Source organism: Bubalus bubalis, chromosome 11 (assembly GCF_019923935.1).
Source record: "Bubalus bubalis isolate 160015118507 breed Murrah chromosome 11, NDDB_SH_1, whole genome shotgun sequence".
Classification (NCBI taxonomy): Eukaryota; Metazoa; Chordata; class Mammalia; order Artiodactyla; family Bovidae; genus Bubalus; species Bubalus bubalis.
In genome coordinates, this window is record NC_059167.1 from 60618738 (window position 1) to 60632384 (window position 13647).

At 39.9% G+C, this 13647-nt stretch overlaps 2 protein-coding genes across 5 annotated transcripts in view; both read left to right on the forward strand.

Moving 5' to 3' along the window:
* Positions 1–2415, forward strand: part of POLE2 (DNA polymerase epsilon 2, accessory subunit) — a 32426-nt gene extending 30011 nt beyond the window's left edge. For 2 of the 3 annotated variants that reach the window (XM_025295812.3, XM_025295814.3), the window contains exon 18: positions 2214–2415. In XM_025295812.3, coding sequence (XP_025151597.1) covers positions 2214–2357 — 144 coding nt within the window. In that variant the 3' untranslated portion in view covers positions 2358–2415. The remainder of the gene's footprint in view (positions 1–2213) is intronic. The other variant, XM_006063138.4, reaches the window with a different exon arrangement.
* Positions 2416–4585: 2170 nt separating this feature from the next.
* On the forward strand, positions 4586–12001 carry DNAAF2 (dynein axonemal assembly factor 2). 2 transcript variants are annotated; one of them, XM_006063140.4, is made up of 3 exons: positions 4586–6717; positions 9824–9967; positions 11160–12001. In XM_006063140.4, the coding sequence occupies exons 1-3, from the start codon at positions 4879–4881 to the stop codon at positions 11664–11666; spliced, it is 2490 nt and encodes an 829-aa protein (XP_006063202.2). In that variant the 5' UTR covers positions 4586–4878; the 3' UTR covers positions 11667–12001. The 2 variants fall into 2 exon arrangements, with proteins under 2 accessions (XP_006063202.2, XP_025151596.2); XM_025295811.3 differs by having other exon boundaries at positions 4586–6612.
* Positions 12002–13647: the final 1646 nt, after the last annotated feature.

Here is a 13647-nt window from a genome sequence, read left to right on the forward strand (position 1 = left end):
CTAGCCTCTGTTCCATAAACTGAACGTAATACTTGACTTTAGTTAACAATGAATCCTTAAAGAAATTTTTTAAATTTGGAATGCTTTTAGGTAAGGGCAAACACTCTTACCCTCAACCACTCCCTGTTGTTGACAGCGATTTTGTGACCCCAGGATTAAGCTACTTCTGAAGCATATTTTGTCCATCTTTCAAAACAATCTTTGGCTGCACCATGCCAGCTTTCAGGATCTTAGTTCCCAAACCAGAGATCAAACCCATGACCTCGTCAGTGAACGTGCAGAGTCCTTACCACTGGACCACCAGGGAATTCCGTTTTGTCCACCTTTAGATTGACTTTTACTGAACTGAGTTTTGTTGTAAATTAACAGACATATGAAACTTATTCTGCTATGAAAACCAATAGTGAGCACTTTCAACAGGTCTCGGAACAAAAGAAATCTGTGCCTGTCCCAAGCAACTGTTCATTTTCATCTTGAGAAAACTATAAATCTGATAGACTCCCTTTGCTTTAGCTGCCAGGAGCACAGCCAAATGTGCAGTCCACCTCTACAGCAGCAGGAATTACTAGCATAAATGTTGGCTGTGGCTCTGGCCTCATCTTCTTTGATTTGTATTTTTCTCTTACCTGAATTTCCTTCTTTCCTTAACTTTTATCCTTTTATTATATCTATCTTAGCAAACCATTTAATATTCTAGAGATAGAAAAACCACAATAGGATTTAACTGATTTATTAATTATGATGGCACAGGACACTTCAGTTAAATTTCTTATAATGTTTCCTGAATGACATGCAGAATTGTTTAGTGTTTTAAGTACTGTATACAGACTTCTATGAGAGTTCTTAACATGCTGTATGAGAAGTCACTTATGTGCCTGTCCCTCTTAAAGTTTTTAGCACAGGCCTTGACTTGCAGTTGATACTGACTATTGTTGACATAGTTGGTCCATTTATCATCTGTGGAGTCAGATACTAAAACCCTTGATCTAATTTCCAAACTATAATCAAGTAGTGATAATTTGAGGAATTTCTTTAGTGCTAGATCAAACAGGTTGATGTATGCTTTTTTCCTTTGTTTTGAGAGGAAAAATTTTTATGATACAGTGAAATAATTTTGTGAAATAACTAATTTAGTGAAATAACTTATATTTATAAATAACATTTAGTTTATCCTAAAAAGAATTTTTTTCTTAGAATATTTGTGAAATCATATTTTAGAGTTAACACAGAAATGTAGCCAAAGTGGACTGAGGTTAACCCTGTTTCAACATGTGCTTTCAAATATAGTTGTTTTATTTAAAAACATAATGTTAGTAATGTACAGGAGAAACACCCATTCTCACACAATAGTTGGTCAGAATAAAAATGGTAAAAAAAAAAAACAAAAAAAACCTCTACAGAGGGCAATTGAACAAGATTTCTTAAGACCTCAACTGCATATACCATCTATTTTATTTCTAGGAATTTATCCTACAGGTATACTTGGGTTTATGCATAAAAGTAGGTACAGCTGTTTTTACTGTAGTTTTTATAACAGCAAAACAAATAGTTTAAATATATACCCATTTAAAAGTTATATTCTTGATTTGGGAAAATGGCATTGAAACATGTATAATATCATATATGAAAAGAGTTGCCAGTCCAGGTTCGTGGCACGATACTGGATGCTTGGGGCTGGTGCACTGGGACGACCCAGAGGGATGGCATGGGGAAGGAGGAGGGAGGAGGGTTCAGGATGGGGAACACGTGTATACCTGTGGCAGATTCATGTTGATATATGGCAAAACCAATACAATATTGTAAAGTTAAAAAAAAAAAGTTATATTCTGACTTTTCTAATTTACATTAATTTCAAGTCATAAAGGATTAGTTAAAATTATAAATATATCGTGTATTTATTACTAATTGAAAAAAAGGCATAGAATAGTGTTCATGTATTCTACTACTTGTGTTTGTGTTTTTAAAGCATTTACACATGTTTATAGGCGATTAGACAGTCCTTTATATATGATTAGACAGTCTTTGTAAGGATATAACTGTTGCTTCTAGAGAACAGAAATAGAGTGAGACAGACTTATTTTCCATTGTGTCTCCTTGGGAATTTGGAGCAATGTGCATGTATTGACTTATTTTTAAAATTAAAATTAGATATTAAGAAATGTATAACTTAGCTTTATAAGATGTTTAATTTTATGAATATTTTCTATTTTCAGCAAACTTCAAGGGTTTTGAGATTCTTAGACCATCTGAAGAAACAGAATTCATCAATCATCTGCTTATTTTATGTAATTTTGTTATTAAATTATAATAAAATTTTGGTAAACTTTAGAATGTCCTGTTTAAATTTCTATTTATAACATTTTTTTATAAATATGGTATACTTTACAAAGTTTCATAGGAAAAATACTTTCTGTATAATTGTAAGGAAAATATGAAAATGTGTAAAAATACATAATCTAAGTATATATTTGTATATAAAAATTTAAGTTTCATTATTTCTATACTAGTTATATGCTTGGATATGAATTTGAGCAAACTCCAGGAGATAGTGAAGGAGAGGGGAACCTGGCGTGGGAGCCACTTAACAATTCACATGCTAATTGTTCACCATAAGAGTCTTAATGGTGTATTTAATAATTTCAAATTGTTTACATTTCAAGTCATAGAATTTATTCTAATGATAGTGAAAACCATTGTTTCAGGATATCACTGTGATATTCATTACATTACCTTTTGGCACTGAAAATTTAAGAACATTGTCCCCACAGTTTTTACCTTTAAGAGGAGTAATACTCACTTCGAAGCAGCCCTGTTTTTCTATTTTGGGCATAACCACTCAACACCATCCCCTTATCTTTTAGTTTATGGCGGGAACTACAATGAGAGCCCAGAAATGAATGAGTGATACGACATTGTTAAAGGTACAAAGAGTGTTTCAAACGTAGGAATAATCTTAATATTATAGACAACTTGAAATGGAAGACCCTTCTTTCAAAGAAACTTAGCTTTTGGGGGAAGAGATACAAATAAAAAAACTAAAATGACATTGAAGGAAATTCCTCAAGAAATTTAATCTGAATATTGTGATAAGTGAATTGTGGTTAAGGATGAAGTGGCAATTTGAGATATGGTTTGAGGATATAAATTTTCAAAATATTAGAAAAGACCTGATGTTAAAACAGTAAGATTGAGCTTTAATCTCAAGAATAGCCTGGAAATTTTGATTAAAAGGGAAATCAAGGCATAATTCCAAAAGCTACTAGGTTACTTGGGAAAATTTACCATCTAGGCCTTGAAAGTGGTACTGAAACAGACACTGCCAGATTGTTGGTCTAGTTTCAAGAACCATAGAGCTAAACATGAAAGATTTCTTTAGGAACATATTTAATGCCTAGAAATACAGGGTGCATTTAGGGGTTAGCAAGGTGAAGAAAGATGAAGCAGAGCAATTAACTATGAGCAGGTAAATTACCAGAATTATAATTATTAGAATAAGACAAATTAGAACCAGTTAGTGGTGGACATTGACTGGAAATTAAAAGGAAGCATAGATCTGAAAAATGGGGTAGCAGATGAACAGTACTGCAGGAGCACCCAGAGCTAATACTGTGAGGACCAACAGAGAGGTGGTGCGCTCGCCTGCTCGGTGTTTAATCAGCATGGCTGACCTCACCTCAGAAATCTGAGTCTAAAGCACCATCATGTGACATTATGCCTTAAGAGGCCAGGTAGATCACACAAGAGGGGAGTGGGCTGAGATTTCTGTGCTATGGAAAAAGCCAACACTTGGTCTCAGTGTGGGGAAAGCACAGGAACTGGATCTGATGAGGTAGGAGGAAAACCTGGATAGTGTCTTGTCACTGAGGTAATGCCAACATTATGTTAAATGTTGCTGAGGCTGTCAACAAAATGAGGACAGAAAAATGATCACTGAATTTAACTACCAATTAATAACTACCTCAGTCAATAAATATTCTTCTATAATATCAATTTGAATGGCTGCTTAGAATCCCATTGTATGGCTCTACCCAAATCTGCTCAACCAACTGTTGAATTCTTAGATTCTTCCCAAACCTTTAGAATCATAATAGTGCCTTGAGCATGCTCTCAGAATTGGAATTTCTGCATTAAAAAAAGTATGCACATTCTAAAGGATTTTGACATAGGTACCAAACTACTTTCTAGAAAAATTTTAATATAAATTCTACCACCGCAAGGAAATAATTGTTTTTTTAAAGAAAGCCTTTTCCATTTTTATAGGTGATATGTGGTATATTTGCATTTTTATTAACAAAGTCATGTTTGCTGATGATTGGTTATTTATGAATAACCTGCGCATAACTCTCACACCAAATGAGAGTTGTAAATAGGATAAATTGGTGAAATATCTAGACGACTGAAATGTTGGTTTAGCGAAGTGAATAAAGCAGAAAAACTTACGATAGAATCACAGTTTATGACTGCTGGGTGGTGCATTAGCTGTGTGACTTTGGTGAGGTAACTTTTCAGGTCTCATCTTCTCTGTGAATTGAGGATCAGGTCTACCTTAACGTACATAATGCTGGAAATTACAATTATTAAGATGCTTATTCTGCACAGGTAACTGCACCATGGCACAGGAATCTAAACAACGTAGGATGTTGGTCTGAAGAAACTAAGGCTATTTCTGTCATTTCTATCATCCCTGTTCCTGCCCCTCCTCCTGGGTGTTGGTGGTGTCACTATGGCAACGAGCACGCGCCGCCCAGGCTCAATTCTGAAGCCGTTACGGACCTCCGCCGCCTCACTCTCCGGAGACTAGCGATTTCACCTCGCGTCCCACCCACTAGGTCTCAGATCCATCTCCCTTGGCCTCCGCGCAAGGAGCCGAAGGACAGCATGGCCAAAGCGGCAGCTTCTTCGCCGCTAGAAGACTTGGATCTTAGTGGAGAGGAGGTCCAGCGGCTCACCTCCGCCTTCCAGGACCCGGAGTTCCGGCGAATGTTCTCCGAGTACGCCGAGGAGCTCACGGACCCTGAGAACCGGCGGCGCTACGAGGAGGAGATCACGGCGCTGGAGCGTGAGCGCGGAGTGGAGGTGCGGTTCGTGCACCCGGAGCCGGGCCACGTATTGCGCACCAGCCTGGACGGGACCCGGCGCTGCTTCGTGAACGTGTGCAGCAACGCGCTGGTGGGCGCGCCCAGCAGCCAGCCCGGCTCTGGGAGCGCGGTGTCCGGCAGACAGTGGTCCCTGCCCTACAGCCTGGCCCCCGGCCGCGAGTACGCGTCGGGGCGCGGCACCCGCTACACTGTCTACGACGTGGTCTTCCACCCAGACGCGATCGCGCTGGCCCGGCGCCACGAGCGCTTCCGCCAGATGCTGGACGCCACGGCCCTGGAGGCCGTGGAGAAGCAGTTCGGCGTGAAGTTGGACCGGAGGAACGCCAAGACCCTGAAGATCAAGTACAAAGGGACCCCGGATGCCGCCGTGCTGCGCACGCCCCTGCCCGGAGGCGCGCCGGCCCGGCCCGAGGGGGAGCCGGAGAGCCCTTTCCCCGATTTCCCCTACCCCTACCGATATCCGGCGGCCGGCGCGAGCGCTGCAGTCCCTCGGCCCCAGGCGCCCTCCCCTCCAGAGGCCGTCCGGCAGCCCGCCCCCACCGAGCCTCGCTACAGCGTGGTGCAGCGCCACCACGTGGACCTCCAGGATTACCGCTGCTCCCGGGACTCGGCGCCCGGCACCGTGCCGCAAGAGCTGGTGGTTACCATCGAGCTGCCGTTGCTGCGATCGGCCGAGCAGGCGGCGCTGGAGGTGACGGGGAAGCTGCTGTGCCTTGATTCAAGGAAGCCCGACTACCGGCTGCGACTCTCGCTCCCGTACCCGGTGGATGACAGCCGCGGCAAAGCACAGTTCAACAAGGCCCGGCGGCAGCTGGTGGTGACACTTCCCGTGGCGCCTACCGCTTCGCGCCCGGAGCCCGCCGCGTCCCCGGAAGAGGCAGCCGACCCGCCAGGAACTGACGGCGCAGCCTGCGCTTCCGCTTGCCGCGGGGAGGAGGGCCCGGCGGGGGTTTATGCTGGGGACGCAAGCTCAGGTCCCAGCCGAACCCGGGCTGCAGACGCCGGGATCACAACTCCGGACGCTGCCGGGAAGGAGCGCGTCGTAGAATCCGAGGAACGGGATTTCGGCGGGCAAGAGATATCAACCACGGGGGCCGGGGAGGAGCCGCCTTCAGGAGCCGGAAACTCACCTGGGGACCGTGGCGGAGGCGCTCTTAGTACTTCCTGTGGGGACCTCGACGCGGGCCTTTCTGTAGGGAGCGCGAGCGTGCGCCCGACCCTCGGCGTGGAGGCGCGCGAGACCCGGGAAGGCCCCGGCAGGGAGCCGGCTTATCGAGCGATGGGTGGTCCAGGGACCGACCGCGGCGAAGCTTTGTGCCCGCCTTTGCAGTGTAGTCAGGATGAAGAATCCCTGACACTGCTCGTTCAAGTGCCTTGGATCCTGCCTCAAAGTCTTCAAGGGGAAGTGAACCCCATCTGGTACAAATTGTCTTTCTCTACCCAAGACTTAGTTTATTATTCCTTCTTTTTGCAATTTACTCCAGAGAATAAATTGAGTACCAAAGAACCAGAGGTTAGCATTTCTTCCAACAATGCAGTGATAAACCTGGCCAAGTCTCCAGAATGCCATGGATACTGGAGAGAGTGGTATTATGGTTTAAACAACTATTGTTTGGAGGTAACAGTTCTTTCTAGAGTCTTAATGTTTGACATATTCTATTCCACGTATCACAGTTATCCTCATAGTTTATCCTGAACAAAGGATTTTCCATTATAACTTCTCTCCTGACGACTTGAAGTTGATAACCCTTGATTGAAAGACGTCAGTACACGTTAAACGCATAATTGGAAAAAAAAAAAAAAAAAAAAAACCGAAAATTTAACGCATCCTCTTTGGTGGATGGATTTCAAGTCTTCAAAGTTGCCCTCAATGCATGAATGGATTCTCAGGGATCCATAGACCTCTAAAATTGTATACACAAAGTTGAGGGTTTTCTTCTGGGGAGAAGGATTATAACTTTAGTCATATTCTCAAAGGGGTTTGTGACACAAATAGGGAAGAGACATTCTATCATAGCGTTATTTTCAGTTTTAAATAGCTTTTCCCAACCTTAGAAAGTAAATAATAGTTTACTTCCAGAGAGCAAAAGTAACTCGGCCTGTGCCAGTTTTTTTGTGGGAAAACCAACTCAGACCCAGGGCTGAATCTAAATACCTTGCGTTCTCTGCCATACGGTGCAGCTTAATTTTACTCCCTGATTTTAGTGGGATTGACCTCTAGTGGTCTTTACATTACACTGAAATTACTTCTTTTGGCATCAGTTTTAATCTCTTCCCTACTAGTATTTGGCATAATGGCTGGCATTTAACAAAGTGTAATATAATCCTTTGTTAGCTCTGACATCAGCTCCATCTCTTTTAGTCAAAAACTGAGGGTGAATCTTGGGTTTACGTAGGATATAATTTTGTAGTTACTACTAGGGTCTTGAAGGGTCTTGAGATTCAATTCAGTACTCCAGTACTATTGGCAAGTACGGGGGTTGGGGGGTATGGAGAGACCTACTTAAAATTTGAAGTTCTATAGAAATTTTACACTCATAACTCAACAATTAATTGGTATTTTGGGGTTTGTATCAATGTTACATGTAATTTTTTTTGCTCTTATAAGATCTTCACGGGTTAAATTCCCTAATTCAGAACACTAGTTGCACAGATTGTATATTAAAATTTAAGCTTTGGGCCTTGGGCTTTACTTACCCTGCCAGAAAGTTTTACTTCTTCCTGTGTTTTTCTAGAAATTTATTAGTAAGTTAAATTTTTATATTTATGAGGTGTATCTTGTATGAGAAGTGGTTAATTGAAACCCTCCAAAAATGGTAAAATAAATAGGCAGGGCTAGGTAAGATACTTTGTGAGAAAATAAAATTATGAAATTGACTATCTGTTTATGTCATCAGAAGGGGGAAATTTAGGAAAGGGCAGTCGTTTTCCTGTAATTGTTTTAGTAAATGAGAAAATAACTCCCAAGGTGGGAAGAAAGCTTTAATGGACAGCATTTGAGAGAATACTAAAGTATATTTTAATCTGATTTTCTAGTATCTGAATGTTATTTTAGCAAAGAAACTAGACCAAAATGGGATTAGGGCAACAGTGTTTTTTATATTTGAAGCCTGAAATAGATTTATAATTACTTCATTAATCACCACATTAGCTGAGGCTGATGGAACCATAATGTTCAACTTTTTTCCTTTAAATTTTACTAACCAGGCTGTAAGTATTAAAGTAAAAAAGTTTTTTAAAAAATCACAACAGTATTTTGTGAGTAGACATATATAATGATTACGTTATTATATGCATTATATGAAAATATTATAAAGAGACTGATTTGTGGCTGTCAAGGTCAGAATTTGTTACTTTACATACAAGTACGAAATACATTTCTGTAAACCTTAAGTCTTCACTGGGAATTTTCCTAGAGCTTTAGGACCTCTGAATTTATTATCTTTTATAGTAAAATTAGTCATTAGACTGAGAAAGCAGGTTTATGCAAATCCTTTCTATTTTAATCATAACCATTTCCATTATAAATGTTACTCTTCCGAGGTAACTGAACTGTCTGGTGTAGTTTTTGCAGTTAATGTGTAAGTCTTTTGCAGAGACATGAACCTTAGAAATGCTTTGGGGGGGAGGGTTGTTTGTACCCTATAGTATTATTCTGTCGCCTAGATCTTCAGATAATACAAGGCAAATTATTTCAAATGTAAAGTTTTTCTTTCACGAAAGTTCACTTTTGTTTAGTACGTGTTCACAGGTTATGTTTAATAGAAGGGAATTCGAAACATTACTCTCTGATTCCCCTCCCCACCACGCCCCCAATTTGGACCAAATAATGCATTTGTGTGTATTTGTAATTAATTTGTTTATATTGTAGTACAGAGGAAAACTTTTTATTTGGGGCAATGGTGAACTGATTTGAAGAATTTAAAATATGGTTATTCCTTCAAAGACCTAACCATATACCTATATTCACTTGACATACTCGAATAGGAAGAAATTGCTTTGTCTTTGGGATTCCCTGCAAAAGTGACTTTTGTATATCCTATAGTTTGGTAATCTACTGCCTTCCTTTTTTTAATTTTTAAAAAGTTTATTTTAGTTGATTTACAATGTTGTTTCCTCTTTTTTTTTTAGATTAGTTGATTTATAGTGTTTCCTCATTCTTATATAGTTACATGCTAGTGTTGCAATGGATTATCACAGTGCTTAAAAATAGAATATAATTCTCTTAAGTAAAATATTATACTTGGCTCTTACCTAACTAAGAACTAAAAGGCAAATTGGTCACACAAAATTTGAATGCATACTGTCTTATCTTTAGCTGACTCATTAGGAAGTGTTCTAAAATTGAATTACATTTTATAGTTTGGACTGCATTTAAAACTAGAAGTGATGTTATTCTTACAAAATACTGAGAGGGGGAAAAAAAGGAAGATATGATTTGTAAATAGGATTATCTGGAGGGAAAGCATACCTCAGATTTATACAGACGTAGAAAAGGACCTAAGACTTTATTTTAGGATCTCCTATATATGTGTGTACTCTTGCTATTCTTTTTGCTCTGTACAATATTGTTTTCTTAGGCCAAAACAGCATAGGAATAACATGAAATAAACATTTTAAAAGTGAAGACCTGAACTATGTGAGAATTGTTATGAGCTGATTTTAGATACAATTCTGTCAAGTATGACCAATAAAGTAGAATATTTTTTCTCTTTTTATTTTAGGAAAGGTTATTTGTCAATGAAGACAATGTTAATGAGTTTCTTGAAGAGGTCCTGAGCCCTCCACTCAAACAGACATTACCCCTGACTCCACCATTAATTGAAGTTCTTCAGGTTACTGATAGTAAGATTGAAATACATGCAAAGGTAAGGATTTGGGCAGGCTTTATAGAGTAGTGATTTGGGGCAAGGTTGAAGCCTGACAAATCACTTAATTCTTGATTTTTTATATCATAACTATAAATGCACATAATGGCTGGGAAGAGTGATGTTAAGAAGAACACAGACCTTTTTTTGATGTGTATTTTACTATTAAACATCTGTGATTCATTTTCACTTATGTTATCTCATTTAATCCCAAAATAACTGTTCAGTGAGGAATAGAGAGAAACTAACATTTGGGAAATGTGAGTATTAGTCCAGGGACTAACAACTCTTTTTGACTCTCAAACCACAGGACCTATATATATTACATATGGTTTGTTCATTCTTTCTAGTTTAAGTTGGTTATCTCTATAGTCTTTGATATTAGACTTAAATAATTTAGTAACTAGCACAGTTGACTTATATGTGAACTGGGTGAGAAAGAGGTTCTGAAGAATCAAAGAAATACAGAAAAATTCAAGAATACCCTTTTTAAATTTTTTGGCTGCTTCTGGAGGCCTGAAGGATCTTAGTTTCCTGATCAGGGATTGACCCCAGGTCCTTGGAAGTGAGAGGGTGGAGTCCTAACCAGTGAACCAAGAATGCCCTTATAAGAATGACTGTTATTGGGCTTTATGCTGCTGCTGCTGCTAAGTCACTTCAGTCGTGTCCAATTCTGTGTGACTCCATAGACGGCAGCCCACCAGGCTCCCCAGTCCCTGGGATTCTACAGGCAAGAACACTGGAGTGAGTTGCCATTTCCTTCTCCAATGCATGAAAGTGAAAAGTGAAAGTGAAGTCGCTCAGTCATGTCTGACTCTTAGTGATCCCATGGACTGCAGCCTACCAGGCTTCTCCGTCCATGGGATTTTCCAGGCAAGAGTACTGGAGTGAGGTGCTATTGCCTTCTCCGACTGAGCTTTATAGGCCATGTTAAAAGATTTGTAGGCCAGGATTGTTTTATCCTGAAGGAGATGAAGAGTCAGTGAAAGGATTTAATTAGAGAATCAATGCCAGGTTTGGATTGTTAAAAAATGACTGTCAGCATTTGGAGATTGACTTTGAGGGGGAAGCCAGAAAGCAGATTTGCAAGTCTACCAGGTTATTCCTTCACAACTTAAAGAAAAGTTTCCAGAGGGTACAATTTACTTTTCTGTTTCAATGAATTCTTAATTTGCTGTTTCTCTTAACATAGTTGCAAGAATGCCGTAACTCTGAGCAGCTTCATGAAAAAGAAGAAAGAGGCCATGAAGGAAGTCCTTTAACAGAAAAAGAAAATACAGAACATGCTACCACTTCAACAACTGATTCTGCTTCATCTGTAGCAGTCACAGTCCTAGAAGCAGACCGTTGTGGTTCAGCCACATGCTTGCAACAAGGGGCTCTTGATGTTTCTCAGAAGCTGTTTGCAGAGTCTCAGCAACCTAAGTCAGAAAAGGAACGTGAATTTATAAAAGACAAAAGTGCTGTTTATGCAAATGAAAGAAAAGATAACTTAAAAGAACCAGTAATAACTGAAGAGAAAGAACCGGATGGAAACCACCCATCTTTGTTACTGAACAAAACTGCAGTTCACAATACACCTGGTTTTGACCACATAAAGGAAACCAATATGCAGGATGGTAGTGTGCAGATCATTAAAGATCATGTGACTCACTGCTCATTCAGTTTTCAGAATAATTTGCTTTATGACTTGGATTAATTCTGTATCATTTTTTAGAGGCTGAGTAAAAACTTTTGGGCATGAAACAGATTGTTTATTATCTTAAAACCAAAAGTATTCAAAAAAGTATAAAATGAAAATTTGTATTTTTATTACGGGGAAACTGAAGCTAGTATTTTGTGTGTGTGTGTACACAGAGAGTTTATGTCAATACAAAGCTTCCTGAATTATGGAAATAAGTTTTGTGATTCCTCTGTTGTATATTTTTTCTAATGGAGAGTAAAATGTTTAGTGTCAAAACAACCTGTTTATAGTCTTTTGGCTTTTGTTTGCCATTACTTTAATAAAGTTTCCAAAATACTGTGTCATAAAAAGTAATTCTCAAGAATGTAATGAACTAAAAGTACACACAATAGTGTGTGTGTGTTGGGGGAAGGAGAATCTCAAAACTATGTGTTTATAAGTCTCACTGCTGCTAAGTCACTTCAGTTGTGTCTGACTCTGTGTGATCCCACAGACGGCAGCCACCAGGCTCGCCCGTCCCTGGGATTCTCTAGGCAAGAACTCTGGAGTAGGTTGCCATTTCTTTCTCCAATGCATGAAAGTGAAAAGTGAAAGGGAAGTCGCTCAGTCGTGTCCGACTCTTAGCGACCCCACGGACTGCGGCCTACCAGGCTCCTCCACCCATGGGATTTTCCAGGCAAGAGTACTGGAGTGGGGTGCCATTGCCTTCTCCAATAAGTCTCACTAAATAGGATTTATTCAGTATTTATGCTTGTCATAGAGATTCTGAAAGAACTTTATTAACCAATATTAAATGATCCAAACAATACAAATACACTGAAATTTAGTGTATTTGCTTCAACTCTGTATCTTACTCTTCTCATATGTAAGTCACCATATATATGTGTGGGTGTATACATATATATAAATAAAGGTTATTAATGACTTTGAAAACTCAAAATTTAAAATAATTTTTTGGAAATTAGTAAAACATTCCTTGGTTTTATAAAATTAGTTTACAAGTTTTAGAACAAGACAATTTAAGAAAATCTGAGAATTTACCCCAATAGGAAAATTGTCTTCCTTATAGTAATACATGAAGACAACAACAAAAGCTGCTGCTACTGCTGCTGCTGCTAAGTTGCTTCAGTCGTGTCCAACTCTGTGGGACCCCATAGACGGCAGCCCACCAGGCTCCCCACTCCCTGGGATTCTCCAGGCAAGAACACTGGAGTGGGTTGCCATTTCCTTCTCCAAAGCATGAAAGTGAAAAGTGAAACTGAAGTCGCTCAGTCATGTCCGACTCCTACCGACTCCATGGACTGCAGCCTACCAGGCCCCTCTGTCCATAGGATTTTCCAGGCAAGAGTACTGGAGTGGGGTGCCATTGCCTTCTCCAACAACAAAAGCTAGTGTTTTCTAATCAGTTTCTTTTATAATACCTAAAAGAGGGCAGCAGATGTTTCTAATAGTTGTTAAATTATGAGTTTTGTGGAATATTTTACATAAGGCCAGGAGAAAATCCCAATAGTTTCTTTTTTCTCTCATAAAGTTTTAGGACAACACGAAAGACAATATAGAAAGGAAAATATTTGTTGATCTAATTGCTGACCCCAAGACCATGAGCTGATGATGTATTTCTGTTCCAAAGTCAGCTACTAACTCAAACCTCTGGCCTTACCGTCGTCCAGGAAACTACCTAATTTCTTCAGTCTTTTTGAACTAGGGAGGTCAGGTCAGAGCACCAAAAGCTGGAACAACGCCTGGCAGTTCATCCTGATACACCCTTTATCTCCAATAAAACCTGGACCCAACTGGGCTCCAGGCAGTATAAAGGAACTCATAAAACAGAACTATTTGCGCCATTATGCTATGCTAAGTCACTTCAGTCGTGTCCGACTCTGTGTGACCCCATAGACTGCAGCCCACCAGGCTCCTCCGTCCATGGGATTTTCCAGGCTAGTGTACTGGAGTGGGGCGCCATTGCCTTCTCCGTGCACCATTATAGATGACCATA